This window comes from Ischnura elegans, chromosome 1 (assembly GCF_921293095.1).
Source record: "Ischnura elegans chromosome 1, ioIscEleg1.1, whole genome shotgun sequence".
Lineage (NCBI taxonomy): Eukaryota > Metazoa > Arthropoda > Insecta > Odonata > Coenagrionidae > Ischnura > Ischnura elegans.
This window is the reverse complement of record NC_060246.1, coordinates 17749967-17766409: the sequence shown is the minus strand read 5'-3', so window position 1 is coordinate 17766409 and position 16443 is coordinate 17749967. Positions and strand designations below refer to the sequence as shown.

General features: G+C 39.4%; 1 protein-coding gene across 1 annotated transcript in view; it reads left to right on the top strand.

The window, feature by feature from the left end:
• The window catches only part of LOC124155640 (extracellular serine/threonine protein CG31145), a 532953-nt gene that overhangs the window by 477153 nt on the left and 39357 nt on the right, over window positions 1-16443 (top strand). The window contains exon 4 of the mRNA XM_046529647.1: window positions 1528-1606. Within this exon, the coding sequence (XP_046385603.1) occupies window positions 1528-1606 (79 nt within the window). The remainder of the gene's footprint in view (window positions 1-1527; window positions 1607-16443) is intronic.

The following is a 16443-nucleotide window of genomic DNA, read 5'->3' as shown; positions in this document are numbered from 1 at the left end:
GCACAGGCGCCCTCGCTTGTTTATTTGCCGCAGGCAGCAAGCAATGCGCACATTTCATTTCGCATCCGCCACTCTTCCGTGGGCCCAGTGGAGGCCAACCGACTCCGGGAGCCCGTCGGACGGCCCTCTGGGCTGGGCCTGCGGGGGCAAGACGGAGCCAGGCGGAGGGGAAGGAAGGCCTTCACGGCGATGGCATGTAGGCGTCTAAATGACGCCCAGCACTCGCTGCGAACGGTCGGAGGAGGAAATATAAATAAATATCACAATATGACGTCTTATTTGAGACTAGATTGCTGCTTGAAATTACCTTTTTCCCCATGGTGGGGGAAGGGAGGGAAGATATCCTTTTCATGGCAATTTCATGAAAACCTGTGAAATCTAGTAAATTCCAAGATGTAATTCGTGCCTCTGGAGTTGGCATTCAGGACTTTTCTTGAAAGCAATTTTAGTGTTGAGCTCGCTTTTTAACTGATATATGAATAAATTGTCCTGAAATTATCAAAATCGTCCTTTATAATTCGGTCTTAGTGTCAACGTTTTTTCTTCAGTAATTCGTTGTGAAATGAATGCCCTCCATTAGTTTTGAAATTAAACTTGAACCGGATCTCTTCGAAAAGAAATACCTACGCCTTTTATCACGCTTAACCGATTCTTAAACTGCAATCAGTGAATAATAATCAAAGCATTTGCAGCAAAAATATCGTAATATCCAAATGATTCTCTGATGCGGTAAAATGTCATGTTTTAGATCGTACCCAAGAGAGACGAGAGATATACCGTAATATATCTGATGTACCTATGAAAGCGCTAAAGCTTTTGTAAGCGTTCTTGATTGCCGCTTTGTTATGTTTTCTCTCGCCACTTTAAAGCCGTGAGCACAACGTAGCACAACGTAGATGCCAAATTGACTGGAAATGACGGCAGGAGACGTCAGGCGCACGGAAAGACACGGAAGCGCACCGATAGAATCTCCGGGCGAGGCTTATCGCTAGAGCGAGCGCACGCCTCACTTTCCTTCTCAAACGAATCGCACATATCCTCACGAGCTGCTCCTTCCGCCACGGTCATGATACTTCAGCGTCAGCATTTTGTAACATGATTGCAATACTTTGTTGAGTGCCATTTATCCCAGCTCGATGTATTTAGTTCTTACGAGTGATACCTCAACTGATTCAAAGCCTTGTGCCTTATTTAGCAGCCTGGGTAAATTATGTAATATCAAGTGAATGGAAGCCTCCTATTTTTTCTCCTCAAAGTTGGCTTCAATTACTTATTGTTATCTTGTTAAGAGATCTATCTCAGATTTATTATATGCTTACACCTCCAATATAGGTGTGGTACTTCAATCTGAATATGCTGTTTTTTTTATATGAAATATCAAGCCTTTTTCTTATCAAGCGGTACTTCTATTACGCTGCGCCCGTTTAAGCACGGTTTTTTCGGAAGCACGATGTTTTTTAATGGTAATTTAAATTATTTTGATGTTTTTTCTATTATTTAATGTTATGTTTTGATATTTAATTTCAGTTCAAAAGGATGGCGGGACGCAGATAAAGCTGTCAATTGAGTATGAGAACGGCGAGCAGGCTTTGTGCAAGCCAATGAGGTGAGTGTCTTCCTCTTATATGTATTACCTTTCTTTGTATTCGGATGCCGCCTCAGCAGCACAAAACCCATGCATGTCGTTGAAATCTATGAACTTGAGAATCGTGTGATTCCCGAAACATTATCCCTTTCGGTGTGACCGACGGACGTGGGTAGATTTCCGAGCACATGTATTGAGGAAAATTAATCACTTAGTATGGAATAATTCTCTAAATTTGGCAATATCATGGTAGTTACGAAAAGCCCAATTAATTAGCATTTCACTGGCATTTTGTGATGTTAAAAATCAAAGATTCTGCAGGTGGATTGCATTTTCGGAAGCGGCCGTATATAGATGTTATATAACAACTAAGGGAATGATATTAATGATAGAGGCCCAATGTTTTCTCTATATATTGTAAATGAGATATTATTCTTCAAATATCATTTGAAATACTCAATTTTCTCTGATTTTTAGAAAATACGTCAAAAACTGAACTTAAAACTGTTCCCTTAATCACCGAGAAAATGAAAAATAGTGTCTAGGAATCATTAGAGACAGTTTCTACAGAATATGTTAATGATAGAACTATCATCTAAGAGTTAACGAGGATAAAAACAGTTCAATTTTGTCGACACCAGTTCGTATCCATCTCAGCGTTTACTTCTACGTCAATGGCTAAAGGTTCTATCAAAAAAAAATAGTACAACTTGCAAATTTCATGCAACTGCGAATGTAGGGGAATAAATTTGGTGGATTATGAAACGCTCGCACAACTGATGCGTATGAAAAACCTCTAGTACATATGACGTCGAGAATATTGCTTTCTGTTGAGCAATTGTTTTTTTCTTGAATTTAGTTCGGTAATAATTCGTTGATGCAAACATTCGCTAATGTTCTTATAACCTTGATTGCGTACTCACTGCTTCTTCCTCTGTTCACGTAATTTTATAAAATCCGCTATTTTTCGCATTGTTATGCCTTTTTATGAGGTAGTAAGTGGGCTTTATTTTAGATATTTTTGAAACGTACGATTACTTTTTATTCCTTAAGGGATTCTGTGGAATTTTAAGGCTTATTTCTTTAATTATTCACCATTAATTTATCATTGATTGGGCTCCCGAGTTTGAAAAGAGTAAGTTTCATGTAATTGTTTTCCGTTTGTGATGTGTTGAGGACCTGTGCTTCGAATCCAAGGTGGATTTCATGTGTAAACCTTGGTAGAAAAAGCAGAGCTTTTGGATTGAGTCACCAAGCAGCCGAAGTAGACCGACCTATCTATTGGCATTAAATTTCCCAAACAACCTCGCAACGAAAATAACAAAACTTGTTCCTATTCGCGTGCCGGAAACTTTCAGCTGACCTGTAGCATTCTCAAGGACTCGGATCAGTCAAAGTTCCAGTCGCGCAGCATGCCACCCTGATCCCTTAGGATTAAACTTACCCTCCCCCCTATGCTCGCGCTCAACGCAGACCCCTCGCCATTGTCGGCCTGTTCCCCGGAGATGGACAACGTTTCCAGCGTCGATAGCTCATCGCCCTCTTCCGTCGATATTTAGAAACTTTCAATTCATTGATTCGCAAGATTTGCGAGACGGATGGGTCTTTCGGGTGCGCACGCGAGCGTTGCGGGGGCGATGGCGGGAAGTGCCCGAACTTCTCGGATCGGCTTTTAATGGCATGCAAATCGCTTAATAATCCATCTGCATCGATTAGCAATAATTGCTGCAGGAGTGGGGTGCGGGAAGAAGAAGCGAAGGAGGATTTCCTGGGAGTTTCGCGTAGCGAGTCTCTCCTTCTTCTTCTTGACTTATTTAAAGGCCCGTCCCCATCCATCCGTTGTAAGCCTTCCGAGAGGAGAGGAAACTTTCTGCCTAAGCCCCACGCCCCCTTCTCATTCTCAGAGGACTCTCTTTCTCGGATCTCTTGGTGTCTTAGCAATGCCTCAAGTTTTTGGTTAAAATGAGATGCGGACGCTTTTGAAGTTGATGAGAGAGCTAATCCCTGAACTGGATAAGCCCTAAATTGATTGAAATCATCGATATCAAAATAATATTACTGCGGCACCAGTACTTCATCCCCTTAGTGTTCTGCAACCACCCTGGGTTCAGCCCATCACGTGCTCTGTTATCCATCGGAACCCATGCGATTGCATGCTTGATTTGTGGGAGAGAAAAGGAGAAGGTGCCACTACTGTCCTCCCATCTACTTCGCTCTAAGTCCCTACGTATGATTTCACTGTTTTTAGGGTTTAAACGGTCATCCTTATCCTACCAATCCACATGCTGAATTTTATTGCCTCCATCCTCTTCATCTTCTTCTATTCTTTCATGAATCTTGCTGGTTGGTCTGTACATGGAATTTTCATGATTAAGCAATTTTCACGACCTCGAGATCCTTTCCGATCTTCCTTCCTTCCTTAATGACACCCGCCCTTAAGACCCCTAAGTTCGATGAGTTACCAAGACTTGTTTAATTCTCCTTTTAGTAGGTTTTTTTGTGATGGCACCCTTACGTGGACTACCTTTCGCATATAACGTAAAGTTTGAACTTTCAGGTTAATAAGGTGGGTGAGGGAGTTAGCGACACTTTAAGCGACATCAGGCATTAAATTTTAATTTTGAAATGCATAAATGTATGTAATAAGTATCCCATATATTGGATGATACCAAACTTTAATTTACATTTTTTCGACAGTCCCACACATTCCTCTCCATTAAATTTAAACTTAACTCCTAATGAATTAATATTTGTTTAGAGAATGGGTAACGAGTCATTACCCGAAACGTCGGAATGATCGAATTCGGTATAGAGCCCGAGAGGATTACAGTGATGGTATATAGGTTTACTCTTCTGTCAACTACCCTTCAACATATCGGGGTGTTTCATTTGAGCTACATTTTTCTAGTTGTATATTTCGCTGTCATCATCATCACTGGTCAACAATCCTAGGATTGGTTTGACGCAGCTCTCCACTCAGTTCTCCTATCAGCTAATCTTTTCACACCTACGTATTTCTTCTCTTTCACATCTCTCTTTACTTGTTCCATATATTTTGTTCGGGGTCTTCCTTTTCCATTCTTGCCTTCCACTTGTCCTTTGACGACTGTCTTCATCAGGCCATCATGTCTCAAGATGTGGCCTATAAGGTTGTTCCGTCTTCTTGTTAAGGTTTTCATGAGGCTTCTCTTCTCTCCTACCCTTCTTAGGACTTCCTCGTTACTAACTCGGTCGATCCATTTGATTTTCATCATTCATCTCTAGCACCACATTTCGAAGGCCTCTATCCTTGCTCTCTCCGCTGCGGTAATTGTCCATGCCTCACTTCCGTATAGGAGCATACTCCAAATGTAGGTTCTTATAAATTGTTTCTTTACTTCCATATTTAAGTTTCCCGCTGTAAGCAGGTCTCTCTTTTTGTGGAATTTTGCTGTAAATGCCGTAAATCGCTTTTCTCCATTGCTTCAACTTTTAAAAAGACTTTTTTGGGTGGTGTAAGAAAATATAGACGCATAATGACCTGATATTGTTTTCTAATTTTCACTGTTTATTTCAAATTCACTCCCTATTCTCCGTGTCACTTCCATGTTTACCAATGTTCAGTGAGGCAGTGCTCGAAAGCGTACCCATTTATTCTCTAAACTATTCACATTTTTTACTATTTTTACATAAAATTCCATAAGTTTTGGCTTTTTTATTGAATTTATCACAACTCTAGGTAAACATTTCAGCCCTCGTTGATTCTAATCACCACTTTTATATTAAACTAGCTGACCCGGCGAACTTCGTACCGCCTAACAATCAATGAACTTACAGTTTACTTACACCATTTATAAATCAAGAGCGGCTGTATCGTTTTTAATCATGTATATTATAATAAAATAAGGATACAAATTCAATAAAACTACGTAAATGAGTACCAAAATTGCTTGTCGGAAAGACATTTTCTTTATTGAATCTACATAGGGTGGATCGGAGCACGTTTACGCGGATTTTTTTCAACAAATTTTCTTACATTTTAGGTTAAGAAACTTTGGGCATTGTGGTTTAATAAAGCAGTTCATGAAATAAAAATTATACGCATTCAGTTGTTGGCTATTATTAGCTGTAAAAAAAATGTTTTTAGGTCCAAGTCTGTTGCATACACTTGGCCCATTCAGGGGGGAGGTTGACACAACCCCAGACCGACGCTTGACTGATGCTCAATATCGTGCAAAAAAAAGCCCCTATGAGGCAGCATTCGCATTAAATGACCTAAGGCGCGCCAGTTTCAGTATCTCTGTTTGGAAAAAATGCTCTGCTTAAACGTACTGCATGCGTAAACGCACCACGGTGAGCCCTACACATTCGGGTTTAATATCTTGCGTCAAGCACCTTCTGATAAACAACAGTTTTTGTTTTGTTATCAGGCGCAAGATGAAGCTAAATAAATATAGCGAAGCAAAGCAGTGGCGCAGCGAGGGGAGGTTTTGGGAGATAAACTACCCCCCCCCCCCCAAGAGCTAAGAGAATTTTTTTATGAAAGATTTTGTCATTAATATTAGGGGGACGGATAACTAACAAATAAAACATATTTAACTATTCACACAGTCGCAAAACCCACTATTTTGAACTATTTATCTTAAAAAATGTCTGAAGGAAGTGCCCCCACACTTCCCGCTTACCTTAGCGAGTTTTCTATACCCAACACACCCGTGGTATTAGCTGCGCTCAAAACCCCCTATCCTAGCTACGCACTTGAAGCGAAGGAAGAAATACAGAGGATGGTTTATCGACTCGTGAACATGCACGTTAAATTGACCATGAGAAAATCATGGGTTTTCATTAGTACATGAGCACAAACAACACAAAAACTGAAAGACTGACCATGCGATTTTTTAATCGTTATCACGAATGCAACACGAATTGGAAATTTAATACGTTTAAGCTCAAAAGGGCATATGAGTTGAGATCATGGAATCTACGGAATAAGGACTTCCTCACCTTTGAATTTTCCTTTTTGTAAAGTTGCGTGAATCACATTCATTAGCAATTATTTTAATCACCAAACACGTTCCGTTGGATAGTTATGGTTGGTTTAGGCTTCGAAAGATCATGAACACAGAAATTACACTTTGCTGTAAATCGTGCCTTGGTAAGCCAGGTACGTCCAAGGACTTAAAATATTCAGATAGATAGTTTGTGATTTCGTCTTCGTTTGTTACACATTTAAAAGATTCGAATTTATGCAGAGTACGAACTATTTGAATTTACCTCGTTTTAGTCATCCACATCTTCGTTCTTGCTCGCTAAATCAACCATCTTTGATTCTTTTGGTGATCAATCATATTCTGGAACTCTTTGTTAATGAGCTCACCTTTCGCTGAAACTAATTTGTATTCATTCCAAGGAAATTAGTTAAAACTACTCGATTCCTCGACAGGAACACGGACATTACGTTTGTAAACAATTGCTTGGAGATTTGTTTACAAACACGGTAGTGAAGTGTCAACTCGAGCTGGGCCACGGCTGGGCTTACAATTAGCTCGAATTAAATTTTTTAAATATAATTTCAATTTAATTAATATTTTGAATATATTTAGTAATTAAAATGTTATATTGTTACTAAATTCAGTTATTTAAGTGGTAAAAACAAAACAAATTATTTAATTTGTAGTTTTGACCAACTTATCAATTGTTGTGTTACTATAACTCCTAAAAGCATGTCCATAGGAAAGAGATGAAGTTTTTTTGTTAAATTATCCTTTTATTAATAGCCTATATGTTAAACCCGCCTGAGGCGAATCTAAAGAACCAAATCTCATTGAAATCGGTGCAGCCGTTCTCGAGTTATAAGTGTTCTAACTAACACGATTTTCGACTTTCTTTTATATATATAGATGTACGATGCATTTCATCCATACTTTGCATTCTTGCGGAGCACTAGCATATATTTATTTCCTTGTGATTATGGCATTTATTTTCTTGAGACTATATTTATGCAATAACGCATTTTTCTGTGAAATAGTATTATATCAGAAAATTATTTTTCGGAGCCATTTTCGTAGGTTGTTTACGTTATCATCCTCGTGCAGTACAATATTTTCCCCATTTTCATATATTGCACTTCACTTTCAATACAATTACTGTTTTCGTATTCTTTCCTTGAGGAGATATTATGAAAATATGATCACGAGTTCTTCATTCGATCTAGTAAGTTTATCTGGAGAAAACATCATCGTCAGTTTACAGCAGCCGCTGTTGCTTAATTTCTTCTCAGGACGAATCTTTGCTATTTGGTGACTATTGATTGGTAGTTTCAATCTCTTGGAAAAGCTTTTTTTTCCTTCTAAAATGCTATTCCAGTAAGGGTAAAAATCGTTTCAATATACGTTCTCTTTAAGGCAGGTACGTGATTTTTTAAGCAAGGTAAATGTTCTCACTGGCATGGTACCGTAAAAGCTGTTATTTTTATAAATTTTGCCGTTACATTAGCTATGGGAAAACAACATGTTCGAGATTTGTTTTACATCAGGACGTAAAAATGACTTTAGGGGCGTGCAGTGAATTGCCAAACACTGATGATGGATTTATGAAAAAATACTTATATAAGTACTTCATGGTTTTAACACCGGGGTAAAATCTCCATAGTCGACGAGGTTTCGTTAGACTATGTAACTAAAGTCCTGAGGGCTGAGAAGGAGGAAGAAAAAAGGAAAGTATTTATCAGCCCTGAGGAAGTTAGATAAGTAACATAACGAAACGTGGGCAACTGTGTACATTATTTCAGGGTGTAAAACCAGTGAAAGATTTATCTATACCATCCCCGGGGAAAGCGTGGAACGCATCAATAAACACATGATGTGCATTATAATGGATTGCGTCGAAGAATGTTTTTGAAAAAATATCTGAAGTTTCTCCATTTCTGGCTTGTCTCTTATTTTCCGTAAAAACGGGATCAAGACACGGGAAATCAGAAAAATAACCTGAGTATTTGTCAGGAATATGAGTCCAAATTCGCAAAAAGGGGCGACCAACAGTGCTAAAAATTTCGTTCGAATCAAAATCCTGCCTCGCAATTAGTCCTCGCATTGGCTATCGCTGTTTCAACCATCCACGATTCTGTTGCAAGCTGCACTGGCGCACCTGGACTCGTTGCAGCGGGTCACGTGAGGGCCGCCACTTGGAGAGTACATGCGCGGAACATCGCCCCTTCGAAATTTGCATCATTAAAAGTTTTTGGTCGCTGGCTTCCCCTTCGCACTCTTCCACATCCTTTTGAAATCCCGCCTTCTTAAAGGCGTTTTTTTCATCACCCTTTTGCTTCCTGCTGCGCTTGAATCCCAAGTTTCATGAAGCCCCCAGAGTGGATGGGGGAGTTGCCCGGAAGCGCAGGGCCCGAGGGAGAAGCGACCGATGAGGAGCCAATTGATTTGGATGGGCACAAAAGCGTCTGGCGCGCTCTCTTTCGGCGCAAAAAAGAAAAGAACGAGTGGCAACGGGAGCGTAGAATCCGTACCTTTCTGTTCGACCCTAAGTACACTCTTCTATTTCATTTTTATCCATTCAGAGAATATTTCTCGAAAGTTAAAGAAGGAGCCTCGCCCGTGGGATTCGAATCATCGAGAGGGCATTCGGTAACGAGCCAAAAAAAAGAAAGCGTATTGTATAATCTCAGCCATCTTGAGGCTACAACTATCCCATATTTTTTAAAGCAACGGTGATGAAGGAGAAATATTATGCCTCTGACATCCGTGAAAAAAGTGTATGCCGTCCTCAATTATAATTATGTCGGTATTATTATTTAAGCAGCCAAAATTATCGACAAAAGTAAATAAGAGTTCAAATCGGAGTGGGAGGGAAAACTTGATTTTTTTCAAGTCTTCCTCCTGGAGCGCACTGAAGGAATAGGAGGAGGGAAGTCGCTATAGTTGATGTAGTCTAATATTTTAGGTGGGGAAGGGTAAGGGGCACAATAGGTGTTTTGGGCGAATGGCGAAGGAGATGGTTCAGTCGATTGGAAATATATCGCGTACATTGAAGGCGGGCACACGTGTGTCCATCACTCGGGCATTTTTTTCCAAAACTTATCGACCTGTAAATGTCTGCTTTATAGTTTCTCAGTCACTCACCCTTATATTCAGTTCAAAGTTTGTTAAGAAGATGAGGGTAGAGCTCACCATAGGCCAAGTTGTGAAAGTGTCACGAATCACAGCCCAGGGTGGCTTTGCACCACCACGACGATGGTCTGTTCTCTTCTTCTTGGTGAGAATGATATTTTTCACAATTATGAGCTTAAACTTGATGTTACAATTGATTATAATCGCATGAAACTGAACCAATATAATTTATTCCTGCTAATTTCAATGGAATTTTAAAGCGTAATTATTATGGCTAATCGCGTTCCCTGCCTGATCAAAACGCTCATTAAAAATGTTTCGCTGTTCCAAATTTCGTGAATCTTGGCACGTAGAAAGCCGTAACATTGATTTTAATTTTTAATAAACCCCAATTTTCAGTAAATGATTCAAATCGTATAGAAAATACGGCTGAGCAGGTTTCATAAAATCTTCCCAAAATTTGAATACCGGTCTTTAATATAATTTTTTCCCTAGTACTAATCAGCGTAGAGGGATGCAAGTGGTGTCAGCTGATAGGAAATATTATGCTCTCTGGTATTACATACGCTATAAAACGAGTTTTTTAAACGTTGTTTTACAAATTACAGACCATTTTTTTTAGCATTAAGTTTTGAGATCTCTTATGATGATCTCCGTGTTGCTCTGAACGATATCTATTCTCGATTGATCTGGCATTCTATGCCTAGCGTGCAGCCTTCGAGCCTCTAGCGACTCCCTGCCGAAATAGTTTTACATCTGTGTAATCACTTCCTCAAATCATACAAAAACACCCAAATCCGAAATATACGCTGGAGTATGAGACTTAGAAGTTTCGGAAATGAGTAGGTGTTGCCAATTCCACTCTTTGCACTCTCGCATATCCATTGCGCTGGTAATACTGAGATTGATCCAGTTTAAGCATATTTTTATGGTGTAAATATCGGGATCATATCCAATGAAAGGAATAAAAAAATGGGGGTCCTTCTTTACCCTCAGCCAGACTTCCTAGACTAAAATAATCGCTATCGCCTAGGGCCGCATTCGAAGATTGGCATAAAATACATTTGACTCGTTATCCTGAAGCTTACTCCACTCCCAGCCTATAACCAAGTGCCCCAACTTTGCCAATTCTTCCTATCTTGAGGAAAAATTGCCCGTTGCAGTTACTTATAAAATAATTCAATTCATTATTCTGTTATCCTCAGTTTTATTTAGAAGATAATTTCTAATTTGTTGAAGTATGCAGAATAATGTCTTTAGTATATTTTCACTTCCTAGTTGAAGTATGTGTTGCGGTTAATATTCTTCAACTGGCCCCTTAAAAATGAGGGTGGTTTTTAATTTTTATCGATTTCAGTTACAGAGTTAACTTGATGCCGGGCATCTCTTGTTCATAAGTAATCTTTATCCGTGAAATAATCGTTCAAACATCCTTTCCCAGGTAATTAATTTGAGTTATGTCGTAGCCCTCTACACAATGGGAATTGCAAATGTGATTTTTTTGCCAGATTAAAATATGTTTTTGCTGATTTAGTGAATCTTTTGCTAATATTTTACCTTATCTCTTTTTTATTTCCTTAATAATGGCTTAAGGAGGTGTGCTTAACAATGTGTTGTCTGCAGTTGCCAATATAAATATTCTCTACGCCACAGTTCTGTGAGTTCGGTTAATTCTTTATTCAAAGTAGATCGTTATTCTGAAACGGTTTTTTTAAAACCGTTAATCTTTTATACTCAGTAAACCTTGAAGTGGAATTTGTCAACTTATAATCTTTTATCCATGATTTCATTTTCCATTCTTATTTGAAGCCTGTTAATAATGTTTTAATTTGTTATAGAGAACTTAGTCTGAAATAGTGGGCAGCATTGCATATTTCTTGAGTAACTGTTATTTGTATTTTTCCAGAGGGAGGCTGTGAATGAAAAGGATTTTTACCTGCTGCAATATCTTGTTAGTTTCTCTCTTTCTTTTCTGCTACAAAGCGTTTCTTTCCAACCTCGCGTCGTTTTAATTACATTTTGAGCTACTCCCGACCAACTTCTTTCTTTGCCACCTTCTGACTGTCTGCTGCCTTGGCTGGCGCCCATCCCCATCTTATTTGCGCCAAAAATATTGGTCCGGTGTGAGCTACACCGGGGTCTAATGAGTTCTTGATTATACCACCGCGGCTGGCGAGCAATTTGACTCTCGATGGGATTGCTCGTTGAAATTGGAAAAAATTTCTCGCATGTAATCCAATATAATGCGGAGTTTTGCGTTTACGAGTGAGATTAATATATCATTTTTTTTGGAAGGGCCTTTTAAGTCTTGGTATTTCTCTTCTCTTTTTGCAAACTTTGGTGTTGCTTCTGTCCCTCATTTCTCAGTTCGCCCGTGCGTGTCATGTGCATAAGTTCACGATATTTTGTGAAAAGTATGTTTCCGGTTGGAACAAATGTCATTTCCTAGCAATTTATTAGAGATGTGGTGCGCATGTTTTTAATTCTGCAAATCGATAGCAATTCTTTATTTGCTAAGTGTAGCCGTATGAGAACATTTTCACACAACTGCATTTCTGTGATAATGCTTCCCGCAGTGCATATGTGCGCGCCGTGTAAGCGGACTGCCAGGCGCAGTTCAATATGTGGTTAAAGCAATCGCCGGAATTAAATCAGAAGGCAATGGAAGATAGGGAATTGAATATAGGAAACAAAAACTACCGAAGATGGTGACACATTTTCTCTCCAAGAAACGCCATCTCTGTGTCTTTGTCCATAAAGTTTAGGCATTTTCTCTTAGTTGATACGCCATAGGTCATATCACAAGAGATGCGTGTATTTTGGCTCTCTTTTAATGTGAAGCGACCGTAACTTGGAATCCGCTGGTCACGGTGACCGGGGGGCTATGCTCGAAATTTTAGTCGTGCACGACTTCATTGTCGTGTGCGAGTCACGTGGTACGGAGCCGAGCGCTCTGGCCATTTGGTATGCTCGAAATTTTAGTCGTGCACGACTTCATTGTCGTGTGCGAGTCACGTGGTACGGAGCCGAGCGCTCGGGCCATTTGGTATGCTCGAGCTCCTTGGAGACGTATGCGACTGTCTCGTGCACGACTCCAGCCGAGCGGGGACAGTCGAGCGGTCGAAACCCCTCGAGTTACCCTTCGTGTTTGAACAGAGTGGTTCGTACTTCGAATATTGCATAGGTAAAATTCTATATATCGCATCATTTTGATTTTAGATGATTGAAAGGTCGTCAAACTGCACTATTATTGACTTATTTTTAATTTTTAAGGTTTAAATATGAAATTAATGTTTTTTTCTTCTTGTAATTGAATAATTATTAAAGGCACAGCGGTGAAATAAAAACTACGTAAAAAAACTAATGAATGTCCACAAACTTTAGCGAATGGTCACAGGTAGTACCAATGAATTTCCAAGGCATACATTCAATGAAAATCATTACTAGGTCATAAACCAATCCTTTTTATTCAGAAGGTTAAACAACTTTGAATATTATTCAGCAAATATATATTTCTATCCTCAAAATTTCCATTAGAGCATAATTTTAAAATTTTGTGTAATATAAAACATGACATTATTATATTATGATAAGTATTGATAAGTACACAAGTTTTCTGCGCTACATCTGGATGTTATCAATCATTCATTTTTTTAGTTTTTTGGCGATTGTTTTTTGCTGAATGATTTTACGTGATTTTTAAGTATCCTTTGGTTTTTTGGGGAGGTTAACGGAATTTTCAACATTCTCTTCATTGTCTAGCATTATTATTTTCAAAGCTAGGGCTTCTCTCAGGCCTGCACATTCCTTTTTGTCTGTTCGTCTTACTCCTTTCTCTTGGAGGCACGCTCTTCCTGGATATTTTTCTTCTCTCTTTTCCGTTAAACTTTCTGCATTTTCTCTTTTTGCAGTATTTAAAAATTTTTTGATGTTATACATATATGGGTTTACTTTTTGATTTCTTTGCTTTTCTTTTTCGGCCAGTCGTAGCAATGCGCGGAAAACTAAGGTGTTTGCTCCAAATTGTCTCATACTCTTTATTCATGCAAGTCGCCTGATTCGATTGAGATTTTAAAGGGGTTATTTTTTCTTCCAAAGAGGACATTTCATTATCGGTGTAACCTTTTCTTTCTTTTGAGGGATTTGGAATCGCCGAATGTAAGGAGTCTTGCTATTTTATAGAAAAATCTCGATAATCACCTGTGTCGAAGTTTCCTCTATTCTGAAAGTCTCAGGAACTCCTGTCTCATATGAAAGAGGTGCGTCAAACATCTCGCAGTTATTCTAAAGATGCTCAGTATTTTCAATCGGTATATAATTACGGTGCTCACGAATTTCGTTTTCAAGCAATGCTGAATTTACTTCACCATACTAACCAAACACTTTACGATACTTAAAAATAGGTTTATTAATTATAAGACCACTCAGTACGTAACGTGTATTCCAACGGAAGAAAGGGGAAAATAAAAGGAATGATTGCAATTAACAAGGAAATATTTAATGATTTATTCATCATAAAACTACATACATTTAATTTCAACACTGGTAGACCTTCATTCCTTCAGCGGCATATCACAAATTTACACCGATCCAGTATATTTAGTCCGAGTCATATCAAAGCTAAGTTGTTTGAAGTATCATGCAAATGGTAACAAAATGCAAACATTAACACTTCCATGAACATCGCACAAGAAATTGATATTAGAACCCGTAATGTATGTCACACGATTTCACAATCACAACACTAGCGATGATTCCTTCTATGACATCCACGTAATCTATGCTTTTGTCAACGAATGTATTTTAAATGGCCAAAAATGTGATTTTAAGCGACAAAAAGGTTTCCTAATTAAATAATTACCCTTTTGGAAGTCGTGGACTTACGGCGAACAATGAGGCAAATGATGTAAACAAGCCGTGGCTGAAGATGAACGTAAGTTGTTACAATACAAATAAAAATAATTTTGTCACTACTAATCACGAAAGTATAATCATTACAGGCGTAGGTAAACAAGTACGTAGCACACAAAATCCTTTTCAAGACAGTTATGCTCTAAAACCGATATATTGAGCACCAAAAGTTAGCGATATTCTTCCATCGACGACTGTTGAACCCTTGAATATAATCGCTTATTTACTTATGCCATAAGAAATCCGATAGAAAAACAGAAAAATCTCCAAACACGAACCATATCGCACCAACTGGATGTAAGAAACTGAGTCCGCAGTGTAATTAAACATCGTAAATATCTTACACAACTTTGATCAACTCTTTTTAACTTCTTCCCGGGCTGCCGAGTATTCTATGGCGTTTTCGGAGTCTCATTTGTCACACAAATTTGCGGTTGCTATTTGAAATAGCTGTTGTTTACTTCTCGAGCGCTCGTTTCTGCGACGTTGCCACATACCCTTCGTGTCACTCGAGCGACCTATGTCGCGCACGGCCGACTTCGTCTCAAGCATACCGATCTCCGCTCGACTCGGGATACCACTCGACATCACCACTCGCTTCGTTGCCGAGCGCTCGGATAAGTCGAGCGGTTTCGAGCATAGCCCCCCTGGCTAACTGTTGACCTTCCCAACAATGAAGAGTTGCTATTTGACGCGTGACCAAAAAAAAATTATACTGAGAGCTTCATTGGCGTAATTAAATGCGATTAGCATATACCATGATACGAAATACCCAGTTCCACTTTTGCCATCTTGCGTGTCTTCATGTCCTTCCAAATCTGTGCACTACCCCACAAGCTACCTCAATAGAGGCGTGGCGGCGGTTGAAAGACACACACCGATAATCTGGAAGAGATGCTGAGGTATTCGTTTCCATTGTTTTGACTATGGCGTAGTTTAACATTAGTTCATTATTCCTCCAAATTAAAACGAAAATCTTCCCCCAGAAGTTCGGCAAGGTGAGAATTCCGGGAATATCAGAACTAGGGTGTGAGTATATAATAAAAAAGTGGCTGAGTAAAAGCGTCCTCCTTTACGCGTCTGGTGGTAATTTATTAATCTCGTAATGAACTTTCGGGAATAACCAAGTCGTGGCCCCCTGACCCTTCATGCGTCCATTGACAAGGCGAGTCGCGTCCATTTGATAACGTTTGTGGTTTTTCATGTTTTCTCAAAATGCCTTGTACCATTGATTGATTTTTTCCAAGCTTATTTTTGATACCTGAAGTAGGTGTGGACGAGACTTTTGGAGGCAGTTCTGTGAAATTATCGGGCTCTTTGGTGTTGATAAGAAATATTAGGGATTCGTTTGAAGAGATGAAACGTATCACTTTTTCAGTTTTCATTTTACCATTTGCTTCAAGCGTTATACAATGTTGTCGGACATCATCATTGGATGAACCTAGCTATTAGTTTACTGCTTCCCTTGTTTACAACCTGTCGTTTTCCACCTCGATGCGGGGCCCATCGACTAATTGCTCTCGGCCATTCCCTTATGTCCCAAGAAGTGCCACTGCCGCTGGTGGAGTGACATCACTTGACGGACGCTCTCGGTAAACGTCAGATTCTCGCGTTTCTGTGTGGAAGCCTCGGCGCACATTAATTCGGTTGAGTCGATCATTTGTGAGCAGTGACGGTCCAGCTGCAATTTGAAAGCACACATTCCGCTTTCTCATCTCTGCTCCCAGCTCGCGAGATTCCGTGTGAGCCAGCAAAGAAACGGAACTCGTTCAATTATAATGGAAGCATTACTCGCGCCTCCATCGGCAAAAGCTCGAAGCACTCTTCGTCCAGAGGCTGATGGATTGC